General features: G+C 41.4%; 2 protein-coding genes across 4 annotated transcripts; both read left to right on the top strand.

Moving 5' to 3' along the window:
- Nucleotides 1-241: 241 nt before the first annotated feature.
- On the top strand, nucleotides 242-10,158 carry uimc1 (ubiquitin interaction motif containing 1). Of its 2 annotated transcripts, none has more exons than XM_088279025.1 (20): nucleotides 242-489; nucleotides 1,446-1,545; nucleotides 1,710-1,797; nucleotides 1,866-1,984; nucleotides 2,274-2,430; nucleotides 3,700-3,848; nucleotides 3,963-4,583; nucleotides 5,063-5,184; nucleotides 5,608-5,707; nucleotides 5,777-5,881; nucleotides 6,118-6,161; nucleotides 6,266-6,426; nucleotides 6,894-6,934; nucleotides 7,005-7,086; nucleotides 7,559-7,813; nucleotides 7,917-7,986; nucleotides 8,305-8,407; nucleotides 8,508-8,556; nucleotides 8,659-8,692; nucleotides 9,496-10,158. In XM_088279025.1, coding segments are annotated over exons 1-20 (2,574 nt in total). In that variant the 5' UTR covers nucleotides 242-487; the 3' UTR covers nucleotides 9,668-10,158. The 2 variants fall into 2 exon arrangements, with proteins under 2 accessions (XP_088135151.1, XP_088135152.1); XM_088279026.1 differs by having other exon boundaries at nucleotides 1,442-1,545; nucleotides 9,496-10,154.
- Nucleotides 10,159-10,847: 689 nt separating this feature from the next.
- LOC148320450 (hexokinase-2-like) lies at nucleotides 10,848-18,498 on the top strand. Of its 2 annotated transcripts, XM_088279027.1 has the most exons (12): nucleotides 10,848-10,910; nucleotides 11,284-11,377; nucleotides 11,903-12,000; nucleotides 13,564-13,726; nucleotides 13,950-14,098; nucleotides 14,319-14,438; nucleotides 15,033-15,128; nucleotides 15,188-15,287; nucleotides 15,356-15,539; nucleotides 15,665-15,820; nucleotides 16,296-16,529; nucleotides 16,676-18,498. In XM_088279027.1, the coding sequence occupies exons 3-12, from the start codon at nucleotides 11,941-11,943 to the stop codon at nucleotides 16,860-16,862; spliced, it is 1,449 nt and encodes a 482-aa protein (XP_088135153.1). In that variant the 5' UTR covers nucleotides 10,848-10,910; nucleotides 11,284-11,377; nucleotides 11,903-11,940; the 3' UTR covers nucleotides 16,863-18,498. The 2 variants fall into 2 exon arrangements, with proteins under 2 accessions (XP_088135153.1, XP_088135155.1); XM_088279029.1 differs by lacking the exon at nucleotides 11,284-11,377 and having other exon boundaries at nucleotides 10,852-10,910.
- The last annotated feature ends 1,192 nt before the right edge of the window (nucleotides 18,499-19,690 follow it).

Here is a 19,690-nt window from a genome sequence, read left to right as displayed (position 1 = left end):
CAAAGTACATCAGTAGGCGTGCCCTTTAGTCTTTCTGATAGTTTTCTATTACAACAGCATAATAAAATCCTGAAATCGCAGGTTTTTTGTCTTGGTGTGTAGTTTAGGTGAACTGGAGTTTTCGTCGGACTTTCTTTGAAGATATCGTCACACAGCAGACGACAAAACAAACATGGCGAGGGGAAACAGTTATTTCCTTCCAGTCTTTGAAGGCACCAACACGTAGACGCTGCATGACATTGTTAACACCTGACCGCCGCGGGAGCCAGTGAAGCCCCATCTCGAGTGTTTGAGAAATTGCAGAATTCGCTGGGATACGTTGCTTTTTTCGAACTAGGATCTTTACATATGAACATCGCCGACCGCACAGCCCCAAAACATTCCCTTCTTACAGTCTTTGAAGGCATCGTCAATGACGCTCCTTACGTACCGTTACGTCACTACGCAGACCTAAACAAACATGGCGCCGCGAAAGTGAGGGGAAACGATGTGAGTGCCTTTAAACCGAATTTCCTCCCCTACTGTGTTTATTTGTCTGTAAAATTGAACAACGGTCACTACACATTGTTGCAAATGTACAATTTAAAAGCCTTACGTTCATCTTGTTCGTCTATTCAAAACGTGTGGCTCTCGTGTCCCGCCATGTTCGTGTCGTTCTGTTAATTGTTACGTCAAATTCACACTTGAGTGCTTTAACTGAGTTTCTCATTTCACGCTACAAAGTTCTGGACCAAAAAATTCATGATAATTAACAAGGAAAACATAATCCATGACTGTCACGTGAATGCTACCGTGTTTTTAGCGGAGAAGTAAGTAATTTGTTTTTAAATGTTGCACGTTCCATATAGCCACGAAGGTTCTATTCGTAACAGTAATAATATTCATGTAAACCGCTGTCGCATCGTGCTCAAACTGTACTTAAATAACTGAATAAAAATGTATTGCACATATAACTAAGTAAAACCTTACATAACTGGTCTCTATTTTTTTTGTCCGAGCTGTATATGAATTACAGAAATAACATTTTATATTTAACAGCTAATACAAGAAAAATCAAGTCTAATCCAAATAAAATAATTAATTAAAATAATACAAAACAGTTTAGTCCAACTGGAATGCCTTCCTCAATATTTTTTTGGCTGCAACTAACTAGAGAGGCGGCTCTCATATTAAAAGGATGTGAATTCCACAGTTTGGAGGCGATGAACAGCAAGGATCCATCACAGGGTGTCCAAATCGAGGGTCGCGGCCCTTGAGGACTGGATTTGGGCGTGCCCGCTTGACCTTCAGTTTTTAATCTTGCGTGAGGAACGTTAATTAAACGACAGTCAGCAGGCCAAAGTGGAAAAAGCAGGAATTCATTAAAGTTGAAATATGTTCACTTTAAATTCATGACCTGATCGAATATGACCCCAGAAGTTGTGTTCTGTGTGTGTCAAAGTAAGGATGCCTTTGAGGAAGCAAAGCAACAGGGACAGACCCCCGGAAACCCAGTCGGTGCACCATGACTCACAGAACGACAATGCTGTCAATGATGGGCAACAGGTAGAGAGTGTAAATAATTCCACTTGAGCAGATAAGCACTTTGTAACGCAACATTGTAACATTTTGCTGCTCTTTTTATATCCACTGCACATGCCAATCAGTGTTTGTAGCGTGGTAGCATTTGACCCCCTCCGTTAACAGCAAGCATGTCTTTGTTCTCTTAGGATGAGTGCGCCAGCTCACTTCTTCTGGCGTCCTTGTCGGATAGAGAGAAGCGGTGGAGGGACAGGAAATGCAAAACCAAATCTAAAGGTAGAGAATGTGTCAGCTGTGGATTTACGTGGACTGGAGAAAACACTCTTCTCCTTTTTCTTCCTCAGAGATGACAGAAGAGGAGATGATGGCCTTGGCTCTGCATCTGAGCACGCAGGAAGCCAGCGTCAGCGCGCACCGTGTGCAGCAGGAAGACGCGGCTGTGATGAAAGCCATCAAAGAGAGCGTGAGTCCGGTGAAATAAAAGCTGCTAGGAAGGTTATGCTGTGTTGCGAAAAAGATCACAAGTCGTAGTACAAACTCAGTCCAAATTGAAGTCGACATGACATGTTTTGTTTTTTGTTTTTTTCCACAAGAAAAAAAGCTTTCAAACATGCGACAAGGAAAATTGGTTTGCAAACATCTTTGCAACCTTTTACAAAGCTTAACGAAAACCCCCAAATTTTTGCCGTTCAGTGCAGCTTTATGGTGGAGCTACAATTTATTTATTTATTTATTTATTTTAAACCTCCTAGATGTTCAGCCAGAGACAAGAGCCCTCTCAGAGTCAGAGCCTGCTGTCTGAAGCAAAAACGACCTGCTCTCGACGCGGCCGTTCATACCTGAATGGCGTGGCGGAGTCGAGCAAAAATCTGACCGCATCGGGGGACGTCTGCGCAGACCTGAGCCAAGGTGTGTCGCATATGAAAACCCCTACACAGCATCTCAGCTTGGTTTCGGATTGCATTCTGTCAATCTCTAATATAAAATGGGAGGGACGTTTGTCATGAATTGTTTTGTCTCGGGCCAAAAGCCCGTAAGTCACATTTTGGTGAATATATTTTTTTGTCAGAAATGTTGTACACATTATTGACCAATCTAAAGAGCTTGTTCTCTTTCACGATGCAATGCTAATAGTTGAACACATTTGCCGTTTTGGGGGTGTTGGAATTTATCTTTATATCAATGTTAGAATTTAACTTTAACCCAATGTAAACTCAAATAAGTAATCTGACTCCAATTTGCGACCTTACCCAACTCTCACACATCCAACAATATGCGCGCTCGTTCTGCAATAGAAAGGTATCAGGAAGCCGGCATTTTCACACACGAAGTGGATTTATTCCCAATACAGATTTCCTACATGGCACCTAGATCTCGGATCCCTCTCAATACAAGTCTACACCTCTCTTGCCACCAGCGAATGTGTTCTACCCCCGAGTTGCCCAGTACTGATTCATACTATACAACATGCAAAATGGCACAGACAAAGGCATCCTGGCATGATTCTATTGGCTATGTGTATTGCAGTTAACTTTAGCTCGCTCTCATTGGTCTTTCTCCTCCCGCCGAATCCCGTGGCTCCTACTGCGTGCGATCCCCCGATGGCCGCTCCTTCCCGGAGTCATCTCGTCTCGCTCAGCGCCTTCTGCTTCTAAAACATTCCATTCTTGCACAACCCCAGCAACCAGTTTCGCGCCACCAGTCACACTCTCAGCATTTTACAATATCACATTTTCATACATTGGATGCACCAACATCTAATGAACTATGTTAAGCTCAAACTCTTATATTCCTTTAATAGTCAAAAGTATGAAATCCTTTAAGTGTAACTGAAGTTTAGACCATGCTAATGACCAGACATTCAGGAGAGGAATGCAGGAAGATTAGATCACAGCTGCACCACAGGAGGTGTGAACGAGACCCCTCTGAAACAATGGACTTCCATGCCAGGATCACAAAAGTGGCTCCGAGCAGTCCAACCTTTGTTCAGTTTTAAATTGACTGCCATTTACATTATCCTTTAGGGGTCTGGTGTCAAGAATTGGAGATACAAGGTTTTGGCCCGACACCAGCGATATGGTCGACAACTTATTGTAAAAGCTGTAGCTGTGTAAGGAATAATGCACAAAAGTTCAAATCGGAACCTGACTGTTTCTGTGTGCGCTGTTGTAATGGTAGAGGTTGAAGCGAAAGGTGAAAGCAAACAAGATCAAGAGTGGAAAAGGAAAGAAAGCCCTGTGCCGGACTTGTCGCAAAGTCCCGACGTCTGCACTCGGGGGTTGGTCAGTAGCTCCGAGTCAGCGCTTGAATTTTTGGACTCGCCGCAGGTAACACACATTTTGTTCTATTGCAAAATTCAGTCATCAGATTGCATCCACATTTTTATCTGTAGGTGACGGAAAACACAACTGAAGAGTGGGATGGGTTTTTTTTTCTACCAGAGCTGTGATTCCACGCAGATTGACGACCGTCCGCTCTGTAAATCACCCGTCTTCACCATGAGCGGTCGCAGAGCCAAGATGGCCTTCACCCGGCTGAGCCAAAACATGCTGGAGAGCTGCAAAACGTCCGGCTACGTGCGTGGTTCGCAGCTCTTGGCCGAGAGCGTCCCTTCTTCGACACGCCGCAAAAGTCCCATCTTCTCAGAGTCGGATACGGGAGACGAATGTGCTGAGTATCGCAAAAGCCCGACGTTTGGTGATGAAGCGCGACTCGACGTGTCCCCGGATGACAAAGGTAGCAGCCCGGACGAACCAAACTTGGACGACATCTTCTCTTCGGGGGAGAACTTCACCCCGTCTACGAGGCCTTCTTCTTGTCCACCCGGGAGCCCGGTCTTTCCGAGGAGCCCGGCGCCCTCCAAGAATCTTGCTGACTTGAAGAACTCAACGCTGTCAAAATGTTGTCTGGGCTTATCGGGAACAGACGGGAAGCACGGCCGAGATGTGCAGTCGACCAGCCTGGACCGGCGTCAGTTTCCCGGTGTCACGGACGACTCATCTGAAACCGAGCTAACTAGCGACACGACGGTTTGCTGGTCCGACGAAGACGCCGATCAGACGGTACGTTGGACCGCATTGGAACATTACCAAAATGATATGTTGGAAAAAAATGATCTCGGACAACAATACTGATTGACATGAATTTCGGAAATCGGACTAACCTAATAAGTCTGCGAACAAATTATAACAGGACACAAAAAAAGTCTCACCCACCCACAAATGAAATTGAATAGTAAGTCGGCCATTTTGGATTTTCGACAAGAAATTATGCTCGAATGAGCCCTCAACAAATCGGCTTGCCGAAAACATGATTGCAATTTTTGCATGTATCCTGGTGAAAATGAATATATTTGAGTGATTCAAAATACTCCCTCCCTCAAGACAAACTCTCTAATGCCCTCTTTTCAAATTGTTTTAAAAATCAGCTTCCGACAGCAGTTTCATCGCTTTCAAAACAGGACGACCCCCTATCCCTTGTTTAACGCCCCAATTTGTACCACTTTTGGGCTGTGATTAATTCTGCTTTTACCATGTTGCAGCTGGTGAGCTCACCCAGTCCAGTCTACCCGGACGAGAAGCGCTTTGAGCAGGCTGAAGCGCAGGCAGCCCATTTGAAGCAGGTGACTGAAGCGGGACCGGAGCCAAACAGCTCGAGCTGCAGGTACAAACAAAGCAAACCAAGTGTGAGCTTGACACCGACACATTATTAGCGTCTTGCAGGGCTGAACGAATTTAGGAATGAATTGTATTGCGATTTTTCTGACCAATATTGCGATTTTGATTTAATTAGCAATTTTCTTCGCAATGTACTGACATGTTCTTTGTACATGAATGTCAGATTAGATGTCAATAAAATCATTGTCCCTCAGCAAAGCTAAATTGACTAAATCATTTTGAGACCTATTATTGTGGCGATCTCAAAACTTATTTTAACCGGGCCCTCTTCAGAGGATTATTGCTCAGGATAATCTGTTAGTGGCATCCGACAATCAGGCCTTTGTTGACTTAAAACGGGCGGCGGGGAAAGTGTGTCTGCATGTGCGTGTGCCCTGTTTTAACCAACACAACCTGTGGCAAATTTCAGTCTGAACACCCAGCAGCCGGTCCCTACCCAGTCTACGGTTCACTATTATTGGGGTGTCCCCTTCTGTCCACGAGGTCTGGATGCAGACGCTTACACGCAGGTAGACGACACCGCGCAGTGTGACCAATTGAAGAAATGTCTTGCAAGAACTTTGTCATGCTGCTTTCAGGTGATCGTGGCCCAGATGGAGGTGTATGAGAAGAGTCTGAAGGAGGCTCAGAGGTGTCTGTTGAGGAAGGCCAAGTGGGGCGACGCCATCCTGCCGCAGTCAGAGGTGTGTTAAGATTAGCGCATTTAAGCATTGATGTGTAATCACAAACTGCAGTTAAATTTCATGAGTAAAACCACCAAAGTCAAACACAAGCCATTTCCATTTCCAAAACAAAACTTCCAATCGGAAATAATGGAAAATATATTAATTCGTTCCAAACTCAAATGTCATGTCATTGACTAAAGCTGCAAAGTGATTGAACCTGATGATTATTGATTTTTTTTTTTTGGTTGTTCCAGAAATCCCCCTTATCTGACTCTTCCGATGCGAAAGGTCCCCGTAGGTAAAAGTCTGCCTGCATCTTTCAGCGTTTAGACTTCAAGCCTGATCCACGGGAAGTCGTCGGGCTCGCTCTTGCCAAAACTCATTTCCATTTCCATCTTATAGGCGTGGCCTCAGGCGGAAAGACACAAAGCTCGACAGTCATGAGGGGGAAAGCCTTCCGCTGGAGACAGAGGAGGAGGACGCGGAAAAGAAGAAAGATGACGAGGAGGAGCTGGAGGAAGAGACTGCATGCAGAGACATTGATGACTGTGTCATTTGTCCAGGTACTTCCAGCGCTTTAAGGATGTATTTCCATGTCAAATCTATTATAAATATTCTTGATCTAATTTTCGGTCATATTTGTAAATGTCACTGTACATTGTGGAAAAAAAATGGCAAATTAAATCGAAATTGCAACATCTGTTCAAAAAAAAAAATCGCAATGCAATTATTTCTTAAACTCGTTCAGCCCTACAGTGGTGCTGTATGGAAATGCACTTAATCCATTCCAGTAATAAAATAATGAAATACGCACTTAACAGTTTGCGGCAGTACCGAGCCAGTACAAATTTCATGGCTAAAAATTTTATACTACAAAAAAAACTGTTCAAAGGTAATATTTTCTTCATAGGCTTAAAATACAGTCTGATAAATTTGACATAGGGACTGAACCGCCGTAAATCCAACCCACGTATATTTTATTGCCGTCTGAAAGCATTTAAATTTACTCTTAACTTGTTTTTACGCACAGAGACCCCAATGAGTGAGGAAGATCACATGGCTCTGTCGAAGGTGACTTTTTTTCTTTTTTTGCGACAACGTATATATTTTATAAACATGACCATCATTTTGTATTCTGTAGCCCTACAGCCCGGAGTTTCTTGAAACCGCGGCGAGAGCTGATCAACAAGCGGTGGAAGAAGAAGAGGAAGAGATGATGGAGGGTGAGGCTTATTAAGGAGACCTTCTGAGGTGTCATAATGAAAGATTTGACACAAAATTGACTAAAATGTAGGTTGACGTTGAACAGAAAACTTCAAAAAAAAAAAAACATTTAAAGGTAAAGACTTAAAAGTAATTTACTAAAATCTACAAGGAAAAAATATTTAAATTCTTTAATCAAATGTTTGATTAAAAAAAAAAAAAAGCATTTGCACTCGGGGCTGACTTCACTTTTGTTGGCAGCTTATTCCATTTGTGTGCAGCATAACATCTAAAGGCAACTTCACCATGTTTACTTTGAACTCACAGTAACTCCTGGTGATTTCCAACAGTAATCCTCTTTTCTTCATTGCCGAAAATAATGACTTTTTGTGGGTTTAGCTGAAGAAGATTTTGCTTCATCCAGTTGTTACTTTGCTCTCGATAGTGACGCAATACGCTGATTGAACAAGGTTTCCTTTAACGTGATTTCAGTCTCGGCCAACGGAGAGACTCGGACGAGCCACCTCGTCAGCAGCACCTTCGGGAGAAACCTTGCAAATGAGGAGCAAGAAAGAGGGTCGCGTTCACCTGAGCTGGAGCCCGTCAGGAGCGAGGCGGCTGTGGAGTGTCCCATTTGCCAGGAAACGTTCCCCGCGGGCAAAATCGAGAGGCACGCGGCGTACTGCAACGGCGAGGCGGAGACTGCGGCCATGGACGACCGAGGGCTCGCGGATGAACCTTGGCAAGGTTGCAGAAAGACTTGCAATCGTTCGTAATGACTGTTCAGCTTTTTAGCCACCTGATGTCAGTGTTTCTAACTTTTACCACATGCCAATTTGAAACACTGTAGTGTCCTTGAAGGCAAGAAGGAAGAGAAGGTTGGCAGCAGAAGAAGAGGGCGACGCCTCCTTCAATGATAAGTATGATATTTAGTAGCTCCTCCTTTTTTTTTGTTTTTTTTAAATTGTCATATTCATTCCAGTGCATTGCAATAAAAGTCAATTTGTTGTGATAGTTCAATTAGAAAAATAAAACTCAATTTACAGGATCATTAAACACACACAAAAAAAATGTAACTCTCCTTGTTGCTTTGTGAGTCAAAATGACCTATTCTGAAGTTTACAAGTTTTTTTGTTTTTACATGAGTATTTTATTTAGGATTAAAGAATCATTGCAGTTACATTCTGGATGTACTTCAGTAATCAACTCAAGATATAAGTGTTTTTGCTTGTCCACAGAATCCAAGAGAAATGTTACATCTGCCAAAAGGCTGTTGCACTGCGAGACTACAGCGGGCACACCGATCTCTGCATCCAGCGGCGGGCGACCAAAACAACCGTGGTAGGACTCGCCAGCGTGCCTAAATATTGTACAAAAAAAAAATGGTGACAAATTTATTTAGGCTAACTAATTACTGAGGAGTTTATTCTTAATCATCCAGAAGGGAAATCTATTGGCGGCTCTGGAGCATGTAGAGAGCAGACATGCAGGTAAGCCCAATGCGACAATGGACCATTTGCTCATGTCAAAGCTCAACTGCAAATATCGGTGACGAGGAGAGTTTGTGAACTTGTATACGTCCTTGTGCGCAGGAGCCGGTCCGTCCAAGTGCAGACTCCAGCAAGGGTAAGTTGTCAGTCACCTCTCAGTTCCGACCGCATGCTGGTTTGACACTCTTTGAAGTGAATACAAGCCGGACTCGTTGCCTGATTGCGTTCACCTGCTAACAGTCAGGCTGAAGTGGAGTTGAAGGCGTCGTTTTAGTGTCACGTGGCGCTGCATTTGTTTAAGGATTACTATTGCTTACTGACTGACAGTTCAGTTTGTGTGGAAATATGGTAAAAAAAATTACGTTTTTTTTTTCGGTCATAATATAACAACAAGTGATACATTCAAGTATGAGGAATCTTGTACAGCTTTTAGTACATATACAGTGGATATAAAAAGTTTACACACCCCTGTTCAAATGGCAGGTTTGTGTGATAAAGTGATTAATTTTAATAATGGATTAATTGATTTATTGTAGCTATTGAATCAACGCATTAAAAGTCATTTAAATTCAAAATTATTACTTTTTAAAATATTATATATAACATTTATATATATATATATATATATGTATATTATATATATATGTATATTATATGTATATGTATATTATATAGTCCATTTTTAATTGATAATTGTACAATATATTTTATTAAATAGTTATGTAAATTCATTTATTGCAAATAAAAAACATTTTATATAAAATAATTCTAAATAATAAAATACATTTCATAAAAACATGTGAAATAACCAATTTTATAATACCTCCCCCCCCCCCATTTCCTTAATTGTTGTTTCATTATGGTAATATTAATTACAAAATTCCAATCTTTAAAATTGTTCTTTGATACCTTCTTGAATTCATACTTGTTCACGTTCAGTGACGTCATCGATCTGAGGGACGAGAATGAAGAAGAGGAAGCAGGCGTTTCTACGCTGAGGGTCAGCAACTCGCCCATTAAGTCATTCACGCCCATCTCGAAGGCCACCGACTGTCTGGTCGACTTCAGGCGCCAACATCGGCTGAAGAAACCGAGTCTCAAACGAAGGTGAAGAAGGGGGTGGTGGTGGGGGGGGGAGAAATCGAAAAAAAAATTCCAGTCAGCCTTAATGAAGACGACTTGGGACTTGATGTCTTCGACCAATTATTTATGCAACTTGAATGCGGAGTCGTTGTTCTGCATCTAATTGCACATTGCTTTCAGACTCCCTCTCAACTGTACTGCACTGAAACATTCCTCCTTTTTTTTCATGTGCATTTGAATTGACTTCAACAATTTGACAAAGTGCGTTTTGTAACCCGCATTTAAATTCAAACGCAAACAACACTGTGTTTTGAATACTGGTCCAATCAGGGTTGGGCCATGTACTGGCACTTACATGATCAAAATTTCTTCCATTTATTCAGCTGTTTATTCCTAAATTTTGATAATGAAAATATGTGTTACTCATTTATCTCATTAAATGGTTGCTGAATTGATTTATTGTAAATAAAATGTTGTTGAACATTAAATGTATGACTGAGTTTTTTTGTTTTGTTTTTTTTCAAAATCCGAATACCCTTTATTGTCATTATACTCAGTGTACAACGTGATTGGAGCGCTATAAATGAGATACTGAAAACTGCAGTGCGCTAACTCCATTTTTTGTCCTTTTGCAGGAGAGAGATTTGAAGTTTGTGGTTGGCTAAATTCAGTTGGACATGATATGGAAAGGCACACATCTGCCCAGAGCACAAGAAAGCAATATTTTTTTTTTTCCTCTTAGGAGGAAAATAATGGAAGTCTATTCTTTTTACATCTGATCATATTTTTTTATGTAATGTGCTTATTTTGAAAGTAAAAATCTCGCTTTTTTTCTGATAAAGTATTTCTTTATAAAAAATATATATATATACACCATATATTGTTTCTGATAACAATTTGTATATCCATTCTTTTCATTGAGCAGCTATGACATGTCACCAAGTCTGCCTTTTCTACACCATGCGAATATTGATGACCAGAATGTCAAATATGCTGAGTAAGTACACCTCACATGCATCCTGTTAAATTCATTTGATTATTTCATCAGGTTGGAGCTTTTGTCTTTCCTCACCAAGTGCGTGCATGCATACGTGAAAGATTGAGACACACTTGTGTTTTCGCAATGTCACTTCCACCCAGTCAATGCTGCCCCCTTCATGTGCCCGCTTGCAAGGTTTTTTTTTTTTTTTAATTTTTTTTCATGTGCGCTGTCTTCCTGTGCCTGCAAGTTGATGGCTGAGCTCACTCGGTTTTGTGAGAGGACACAGCAGGTGAGTGATGTCGTCGACGTCTTCTACTTTTTTTTTTCTTTTCTTTTTTTTTTTCGAAACACTTGATTTAGTGATTTACCATCGGTGGTTTTTGGGTCATATTACACCTGAAGGCGCCAGTTATTCAGCTTTTATGACAGCACCACACCAACATGTTTTCTTAGTAACTGGATCGTGTCCATTCTTCAAACACACTCGTCATTTCCATTCTGAATTTCCATTCTTGGCTTTTGAAACTTGTTTTACCTGACTGGCTGACACTATTGGCTTGTTTGAATTCCTCCTGCAGCACTTTAGTCACCGGCATATGTTGGCTTCTGTTTGCTCTTAACGGTCACACGAATACTATCTTAAAAATCTCTCATTTATGCAGGTTGTCTTTGAGATTTTTTTTTAACAATTTGTTTGGGAGAGAACCGTTTGGGGGATTCCGGTGTGCTTGAACAGCGGGCGTGCATTGAAGCCAGGTAAGGACAAGACGCTGTCATGTTTGTTGTTTTAGGGCTATTAAATGTACAGCACCGCACCTGGAAAGCAAGCATCCACAGGCTCGATGCGACCTCGTTCTAACGTTCAAACGCAGAAAAGGACAAAAGACTTAACTGTATATTTAACACAAAACATCTTAATTTCATTTAAACTAAAGTTAACTAAAATGCGTAACGCTATAGAGCACGGGTGTCAAACTCAAGGCCCGGGGGCCAGATCCGGCCCGCCTCATCATTTTATGTGGCCTGTGCAGGCAATCATGCACAATTTCGTTTCTTGACAAAATTGCAAATTGTCGTCAGTTTTAAAAACGTTAAAATATGAATATCATATTTCTTTGCTAGCAATCACACTTTTAAAATGAATTGAATGGTACTTAAACAACATTTTCCTGGATTCTGATTTGTTGTGTATATGTAATAATAATATGATGACCCTTCTATAGATGGTCTTACGACTGCTACTTCAACACTTCTTTGTCTGATTTCATGTTCTCTTTCCAGGTGAATAACAGACGCAAACAACACAAAGACGAGCGAAAATGAACGGCGACATCTGCACCATCCACGTTGACGGTATCCCTCCGGACACGCTCAGTGAGGTGCATGTTCGCTCTTGGCTCTTTGCTTTATGACGTCGTTACATACTGCAACGCCCAGGATGCACTGCAGAATCATTACGGCACGCCAGTCCATAATTTACACTCATTCCGCACATTCGCATCTATATTTGTTATCTTGCGGGAAAATTAGGTTTGGCTTTTCTGTATGCGTCTCAACCAGGAACGACAGTGGCCTATGTGTTAATGTGATGGACACTTTTTGCACATGCAGACTGATTTTTGTATCTGCGACATTAACTTAAGGGGTAATCCTGTGGCATGTTCAATGAAGTGCTCTCTCCAAAATTGAAAATACAACTTTAATTGGCTTTACGGGGCTTCACATGTTGCTAACCCTGTGTTGGGACCCCTTGGAAAGGTTTGAAATTGCGTAAAACTTTCCCAAACATGCCTCCTTTAAGACACATTTTGACTTCCTTCGGGGAATCGGCCGTCTGTGACGGCTGCTTTGAGTCATGATGGAGGAATGAAGTCGTGTAGCGACAAGTCTTGCACAGAGCGTGAGCGGATTACAACCAGATCCAAGTAGCCAAATGCGGCATGAGCTGACATGCCTGTTGGAAAATAACTGGAAATTGATGACAAAATGGCACAATTTGGCTTCACGGTTGCACACAGCCGACGGGTAGCGTGAAAGCGGACCACGGTGAGGACGCAATGTTGACGCTGAACCGCGCCGTCAACGAAATTCACCAACAGCAGCAGGATGTGAGGAAAGTGCTTCCGTGTTGCAATGTACACATGCACTACTTTTATATCTTTTACAGGCCTGTGTGTTTGCATCAGCGTTTTATTGCAATGGATATTACTGTCATTGTGTTTAAAGGAGCTTTTTGTTGGTCTGGCCATGTTTGGTTGCAGTTTGATGCTGGGCGTTTTCACAGATCTCAGAGTAGACAGGAAAACGGAAATTGTTCCTCTGGTCTCGAGGTGATTGTAAGTGTCCCTCTTTTCCTGTCCAAATGACGCCAGCCTCCGCATGCCGTTGTTTTTTTTTTTTTTAACATGCCAACATTTACGCACGCACGCATTCAGTACGTACTAACCGTGCCTTTCTATTCGTACGCTGTATTTGATTCCGTTTTTAAACAGATTGACCTGACTCAACAGTTGTTGGTTTGCTACATAACTAGACAGGGTGAAAATGATAAAAAAAATGAGATGGCTTAGAGGGCGAGACGGACATATTTATTAAAGGGACGCTTGATTGACGTTAACATTGGCACTTATATAATGTAAAAATGACATAAGTAGTCAAATGTTCCCTCCTAAAAGACTCGAGTGATTTTATTTATTTTATCTTGTGACAAATTTGCGTTTTTACAAATGTGGCCTTTTAGTCAAAATATTGTACGCCCCCCCCCCCTCTCCAAATATAAAATCAAATTGAATATTTAACATTTGACATTTTCTGGCTTGTATATCTTGTGAAAGCCGTCCCCTGTGTACGGATTTAACCCGACATGCAAAAAAAAAAAAAAATTGAGTAAAACATTCTGAAAAGATGAATGATGATTGATCAAGTTCCTCCTTCCTGCGCAGGTTCAAACCTACCTGAACCGGTTCACGCTCTCCCTGGAGGTCCTGCAGCAGATTTCCACTCGACTGGAGCGCGATCTGAAGCGAGGCCTGGGGAAGCACTCGCATCACAAGGCCGCCGTCCAGATGCTGCCCACTTTCGTCACGGCCACGCCAGACGGGACGGGTAACGCAGTTTTCAAAAGACGGGAATCGGCAAATCCCAAACAAATGGCATCGGAACGCATCGTTGCCGTATAAATAAAACCCCCTAGTGGCGGTGAACGGCATTGAATGGCATTCAAATATGCATCCATTTTTTATTTAGTGAGACAAAAAAAAAAACAAGAGGCAGAGTAATACTTGCAGATATTTTACTATTTGATGGTTTATTCTGTTGCACCTCGCAGAAAAAGGCGACTTCCTGGCTTTGGACCTGGGCGGGACGAACTTCCGGGTGCTCCATGTCCGAGTGCTGGAGGAGGAGCAGAGGATGGTGAAGATGGACAGTCAGATCTGCGCCATCCCGCAAGAGATGATGCAAGGACCCGGAGAAAAGGTGCGAAAAAGCGCAAGAATATTGATAATATTATGTGCGAAAGTGCGCAACTGCACTCGGACCAAGATAGTTTTTTTTTCTCATTTCATTTTAAAGTGAATGAAATGTGAATGTTTTGCAATAGAAGAAGGCTGTACGTCAGATCAAACAGATGCAACACCTGCTGCGTGTTTTTGGTTCTCGTCATTTTAAGAGTGACCTTGGCTCTGGCTCTTTGCAGTTGTTCGACCACATTGCCGCCTGCCTGGGGGAATTTCTCAAGTCGCAGAATCTGCAGGGCAAAATTCTCCCTCTGGGCTTCACCTTCTCCTTCCCTTGCCATCAGAAGGAAATTGATAAGGTCTCACACGCACACACACTGAAGCAATCCAATTTTACTGTTTGATAGGATTTTTGGGCTAGAGATTTCTCATATAAGGAAAAATAATTAATAAATAATAATAATTTGGGGGGGAAATGGGACTATCGATTAATGTAAAAAAAGGACAAATATATATTCATTTTTGAAACAATCTGATAAAATAAAATGTTAAATCTACAGTGAAAAATAAGTTTAAAAACAGCTTATTAATTAGTCATTACTTTTAGGAATTTGAAGAATTATGTTTTAGAATTGTATTTCTTCACCTTTAAAAAAATTCGACTTTATAAAAATGAGTGTTTAAATAATTGGTCATAAAACAAGCAACAAAAAACAAAAAAAAGGATTGCATTGATGTTTATATTTTTAATTAAAAAATGTGCTTTTGAATGATTTTTTTCAAATAAGTTTTTGTACTTAATTGCCGTCAATTGAATAGAAAATATAGAAAAACTAAACGAGAACAGATTTTGTTATTTTCTTGGAAAGATTTACTTTTAATTAGCAAAAATGTTTTAAAAAAATGTGCGTAATACCATTCTGTTTCTGTTCCTGTTTGTGGGCGGGCCGCAGAGCATCTTAATCCGTTGGACGAAAGGCTTCCAGTGCTCTGGAGTGGAAGGCCAGGATGTGGTGAAGCTCCTGCGAGAGGCCGTTCACCGACGAGGGGTGAGTTGGCATCGGTCGTCAGGCGCGACTTTTTGAAATCATCCACCGCTGTCGTTCAGGATTACGACGTGGGCTCCATCGCCATGGTCAACGACACGGTGGGCACTATGATGAGCTGCGGCTACAAGGACCAAAGCTGCGAGATCGGCATGATCATCGGTGAACATGCGACACGCAACGGCGCCGCAGCTTATGTCAACGGCTAAGTATTTGTCGTCGTGTTGCAGGCACGGGTACTAACGCTTGTTACATGGAGGAGATGAAGAACGTGAAACGTGTCGAGAGCGACCACGGACGCATGTGCATTAACACCGAGTGGGGTGGCTTCGGCGACAACGGTTCGCTCCGAGACATTCAGACCGAGTTCGACGTCCAGGTGGACAAGACGTCCATCAACCCCGGCATCCACACGTACGTCTATGGAATAATATGACGCATATATGACGACCTTGGATAAGCGGAAGAGAATAAATAAATGAATGAATGAATGTCGCAGTGTTCCCCACCATGACAGACAATGGTGTGTTGTTCTGCAGCTTTGAGAAGATGATCAGCGGCATGTATTTGGGCGAGATTGTGCGCCTCCTGCTGGTGAGGATGACAAAGGACGGGCTGTTGTTCAAAGGGCAAGCGTCAGAGGCGCTGCTGACTCCAGGCGGATTTGAGACAAAGTTCATCTCCGATATAGAGGAGTGAGTCTTAGTTGACTTATTTTGCCAGAGCATCTCTTGTCCTCAGTTCTTTTGATTCTCAAAGGAACACTTGAGCAATACATACCGAAAATAATTCAGAATTATCTCTTATTTGTGTTGAAAGCCACGTTGTGCTTCACTTTGTCGGACTTTGCTTCCCTCTAGTGGTTATTTTGGGGAGGTGCATAAAAAAGAGCCGTTGCAATTAAAAAAAAAAAGAATCAAGGTGACGTTTCAAAGTAACAAAAAGCATCGTTATTTTAAGGTTATATTCAATTGATCATTTTAAAACAATTTATTTGGAACATATATTTTTATTTCTTTCATTTTCATTTTTTTCACATTGACAGATGAGTATGAAAAGTAATAAATAGCTTATTTGTTTCAAACTAATAAAAAGCACACTTGTCAACAGAAATTAAAAGCTTCAAGTTTTTAAATTTAGACTCCATATAAACTTTTTTTCTTCCTTCAGGGAGCTCGACGGCCTGGAGAACGGTAAGAAAATCTTGAGCGGCTTGGGTCTGGCGTGGGAGCCGGTGGACGTGCGCGTGGTGCGTATGGTCTGCGACACGGTGTCGTCACGATCGGCTCGCCTCTGCGCCGCCGCCCTGGCCACCATCGCCAACCGTATCCGGGTCGGCCGCGGCCTGGACCACCTGAAAACCACCGTGGGGGTGGACGGCTCGGTGTACCGGAAACACCCCAGGTGAGACTCCCGTTTCAAAGCCAATTAGAAACTAGCCACAAAACTAGAATGGGCCAAAAAAAATAAAATAAAAATCATCTGTTAATATGCAAACCCAAAACAAATAGAGCATAATTTTGCAAATGTTGTGTTCGTCTTGACGACAGCTTCAGCGCCGAGCTCCAAGCCACGGTTCGCCGGCTGGCCCCCGAGTGTGACATCACCTACCTGCTCTCGGAGGACGGCAGCGGCAAAGGCGCCGCCATGGTAACGGCCGTGGCGCAGAGGCTGGCCCGCCAGTCCCGCCTACTGGAAGACAGCGACGGTGAGGAGAGCGACGACGACGACCAATGAGAAGCCTCCGAGACTAAAACGCACACGGCGCGGTTGATAGGTTACAGAAAAATTGTGAAATGGTTTTTATGATATATTTTTTTTTACTTCAAAATTCTTAAAATGTGAATGAAGCACCGTGAAAGCTTCAATTCACGTGAAAGCATTCACACCGCTTCACTTTTTGCTCACTCGTAAATTACATTTTATGCACTCGAAAAGTATTCGCAGCGCTTCACTTTTTTCACATTTTTCATTGTTGCCTTATTAAAAAAAAAAAAGACCCACTCAAAATGGCAACATCGTGAATATATTTTTTGAATTCAGCAAATTAAGAATACCACACTACACATGTATCACATGTACTTAAGTATGCAATAGAAAAAATATAATGTCACAAGCTTAGTACAGCAATTTTGGGCACTTTAGCCCTTTTCGTCTTTGCACACCCGTCGAGTACAATTTGGATCCCTGAGCGACGGCGAACCCCCATCTGATGTCTGATTTTTTTTTTAATCCATTTTTGGAGGAAGGCATGACGACGCGGAAAAAGTGAAGCTGTGTGGATACTTTCCGCATGCGCCGTACTCCACTCTATTTCAAATTAGCTGGTCGTGAGAACTCGTTTGTGAACTCTAAATTCAAGATTCTCAACGTCAACTCAGTGACATGAAATCCGTTTCCAGTCAATTTGAATGTACGCAGATTCGCGGGTGACTGGAAAGCGGCTACGAGGCAATTTTTCTTGAATGACATCAAAATAGTGAAGCGTTTATATTTATTTTTAATATTCAAGGTGGTGATTTGCGGGGTTTTGCAGTCAAATGGAGACAGCCGCTGAAAAAAGAGCCAGTGTGTGTGCTTGTGCATAAATCACATTAGCTAAGCACCTTGGGTGGAGTCAGCATTTGCATCATAAAGGTCAGCGTGGTTGACGTCAGTCATGGCGCCAATTCTTCGATCATTGGACGTCTCCAAATTGCTATGAAAAGATATTTTTATTCCCCCTCTCAAGATGTTTTTTTTTTTTTTCATTGAGTTGTACAGGTCACATTAATGGTGGAAAAGGTTCTCAATACGTGGCATTTAAACAGGGGGGTGTAGACTTTTTATATCCACTATATTTGTATGGCGGGTCAACCAGCATATTCACAATTCACGGATTTTTAAAAAAAAATTTCTGTGAAACCTATTTTCCGTTATTTGTCGAACATGACAGTAGTGCTTTAGCGCCTACAAGGCATCTACAAACTGTTGAAGTGAGATGAGGAGCTTCATTTAGCCCTGTCGATTAGAAAAGTAGTGCTTTGGTGCCATCTTGTGCCTTTTATAGACAATTGTAAACCATGTTGGGGGGCTTCAACATTGGCATTCCCCACACTCAGACATTTAACGGTCATTCAAAAAAATAACTCAACAGTTTTGATATAAAGTGTCAATTAAAAAAAAACTTGGAACTTTGAAGGCGATGTATTATGAATGTATGTTAACATCCCAAACAAAGACTGAAGGAACATGAAGCTCCTCAAATCACTTCAACATTGATGTGAAACTAAAACTGACTTTGTGCCTTTTTCAAATCCAGCCCTCAACGTTTACGACAGTGTTCATCTTTTCTTTCACATTTCACACATGCAATAAAAACCTTTGACTGTTACCAGATTGTTATTATAACATTGAATGCATTTTAGTCTTTCAAAGACGAAACCGCCGTTGGTCTCTTTGCTTGTTTCAAGTCATCAATATTGGATTTCACTTGTTCACATTGTTGGGCAAAAATCAAGAAAAACGTATCATTCATCAGGTGGTTTTGGTTGTTTTGCAATTTAGCAAACTGTGTACATGCTGGTGTAATGCATTTTAGATCTGCCCAGAAATGCTCATATGCTACCCCCTAGTGGTCTGTTTATATCATTTCACATTACTCGGCCAGTTTAGCTTTCGTTTGTCCTTAGTGTGTCTGTGTGTGTGTATATGTATATATATATATATATATATATATATATATATATATATATATATATACTGAGTGTGGTGCTTGTGGCCAGAACTAAATGTGCTATAAACATTTTGAGAATTGTTTCTGTAAAGATGACTCAGTTTAGAGCGTATTCAAGGATTAAAGAAAGCTTTTGGAACGGTCTTTGAATTTGAATATACATATCGGGTGATTTTACATTAATTTCAATATATTATTCATTCATCTGTTACAAGCTTTACAAAAACTATTAGTTGAAAAATTTGATTAGTCGCAATTAATTACATATTTTTGCAATTAATTATAGTTAAAAAATTAATTGCTTGACAGCACTATTTGTGTATATATATATATATATATATATATATATATATATATATTGTGTATATAAGTATATATACTATATGCGTCAGCTTTGAGAATCGAAAAAAAAAACATTTAAGCTTGGTTGTTGAGGAAGAGTAAAATCTTTTCTGCAGACTGCATCCTTCCAAAAGTCACTGTCTATGAATCTCGCCTGAATTTGGATATGTGTTGCTATTCACCTTCATGTTCAACTAAGCTATCAGAAAATGGCAGGCTGCATATTTCCAGACACATGAACAATGGATGCTGTCATGACAGCCTACATTCAATGCTCAACCCACCCCACCCCAGACCCCCCAAAAAACTACACCCATATAGTTACTAATACCACCACACATAATATTAATTATGAAAATAATAATCCAAATCTTTTTTCTTTATCAGACGCATTTCACACTTCCAATGGTATATATTCAGCTTTTCTTTTCCCCCCTCTTTCTCCTGCAGGCATTCAAGCTTTACGACCACTGGAAATCATCGCCATGCGTTCAGCCTCGCGCATGCG

This window comes from Idiotropiscis lumnitzeri, chromosome 17 (genome assembly GCF_059441095.1).
Source record: "Idiotropiscis lumnitzeri isolate Australia: NSW breed Sydney's pygmy pipehorse chromosome 17, RoL_Ilum_1.0, whole genome shotgun sequence".
Taxonomy (NCBI): domain Eukaryota; kingdom Metazoa; phylum Chordata; class Actinopteri; order Syngnathiformes; family Syngnathidae; genus Idiotropiscis; species Idiotropiscis lumnitzeri.
Note: the sequence above shows the minus strand (reverse complement) of the source record. Positions and strands in the feature narration are given on the sequence as shown.

Bases quoted from the DNA above. Each gene is read 5' to 3' on its own strand.
- LOC148320450 (XM_088279027.1), top strand. From the start codon at position 11,941: ATGAACGGCGACATCTGCACCATCCACGTTGACGGTATCCCTCCGGAC. The intron at 13,727-13,949 runs GTAACGCAGTTT...TGCACCTCGCAG, and splicing joins GGCCACGCCAGACGGGACGG to AAAAAGGCGACTTCCTGGCT. The intron at 15,129-15,187 runs GTGAGTTGGCAT...GCTGTCGTTCAG, and splicing joins AGGCCGTTCACCGACGAGGG to GATTACGACGTGGGCTCCAT.
- uimc1 (XM_088279025.1), top strand. The intron at 3,849-3,962 runs GTAACACACATT...TTTTTCTACCAG, and splicing joins AATTTTTGGACTCGCCGCAG to AGCTGTGATTCCACGCAGAT. The intron at 5,708-5,776 runs GTAGACGACACC...TGCTGCTTTCAG, and splicing joins ATGCAGACGCTTACACGCAG to GTGATCGTGGCCCAGATGGA.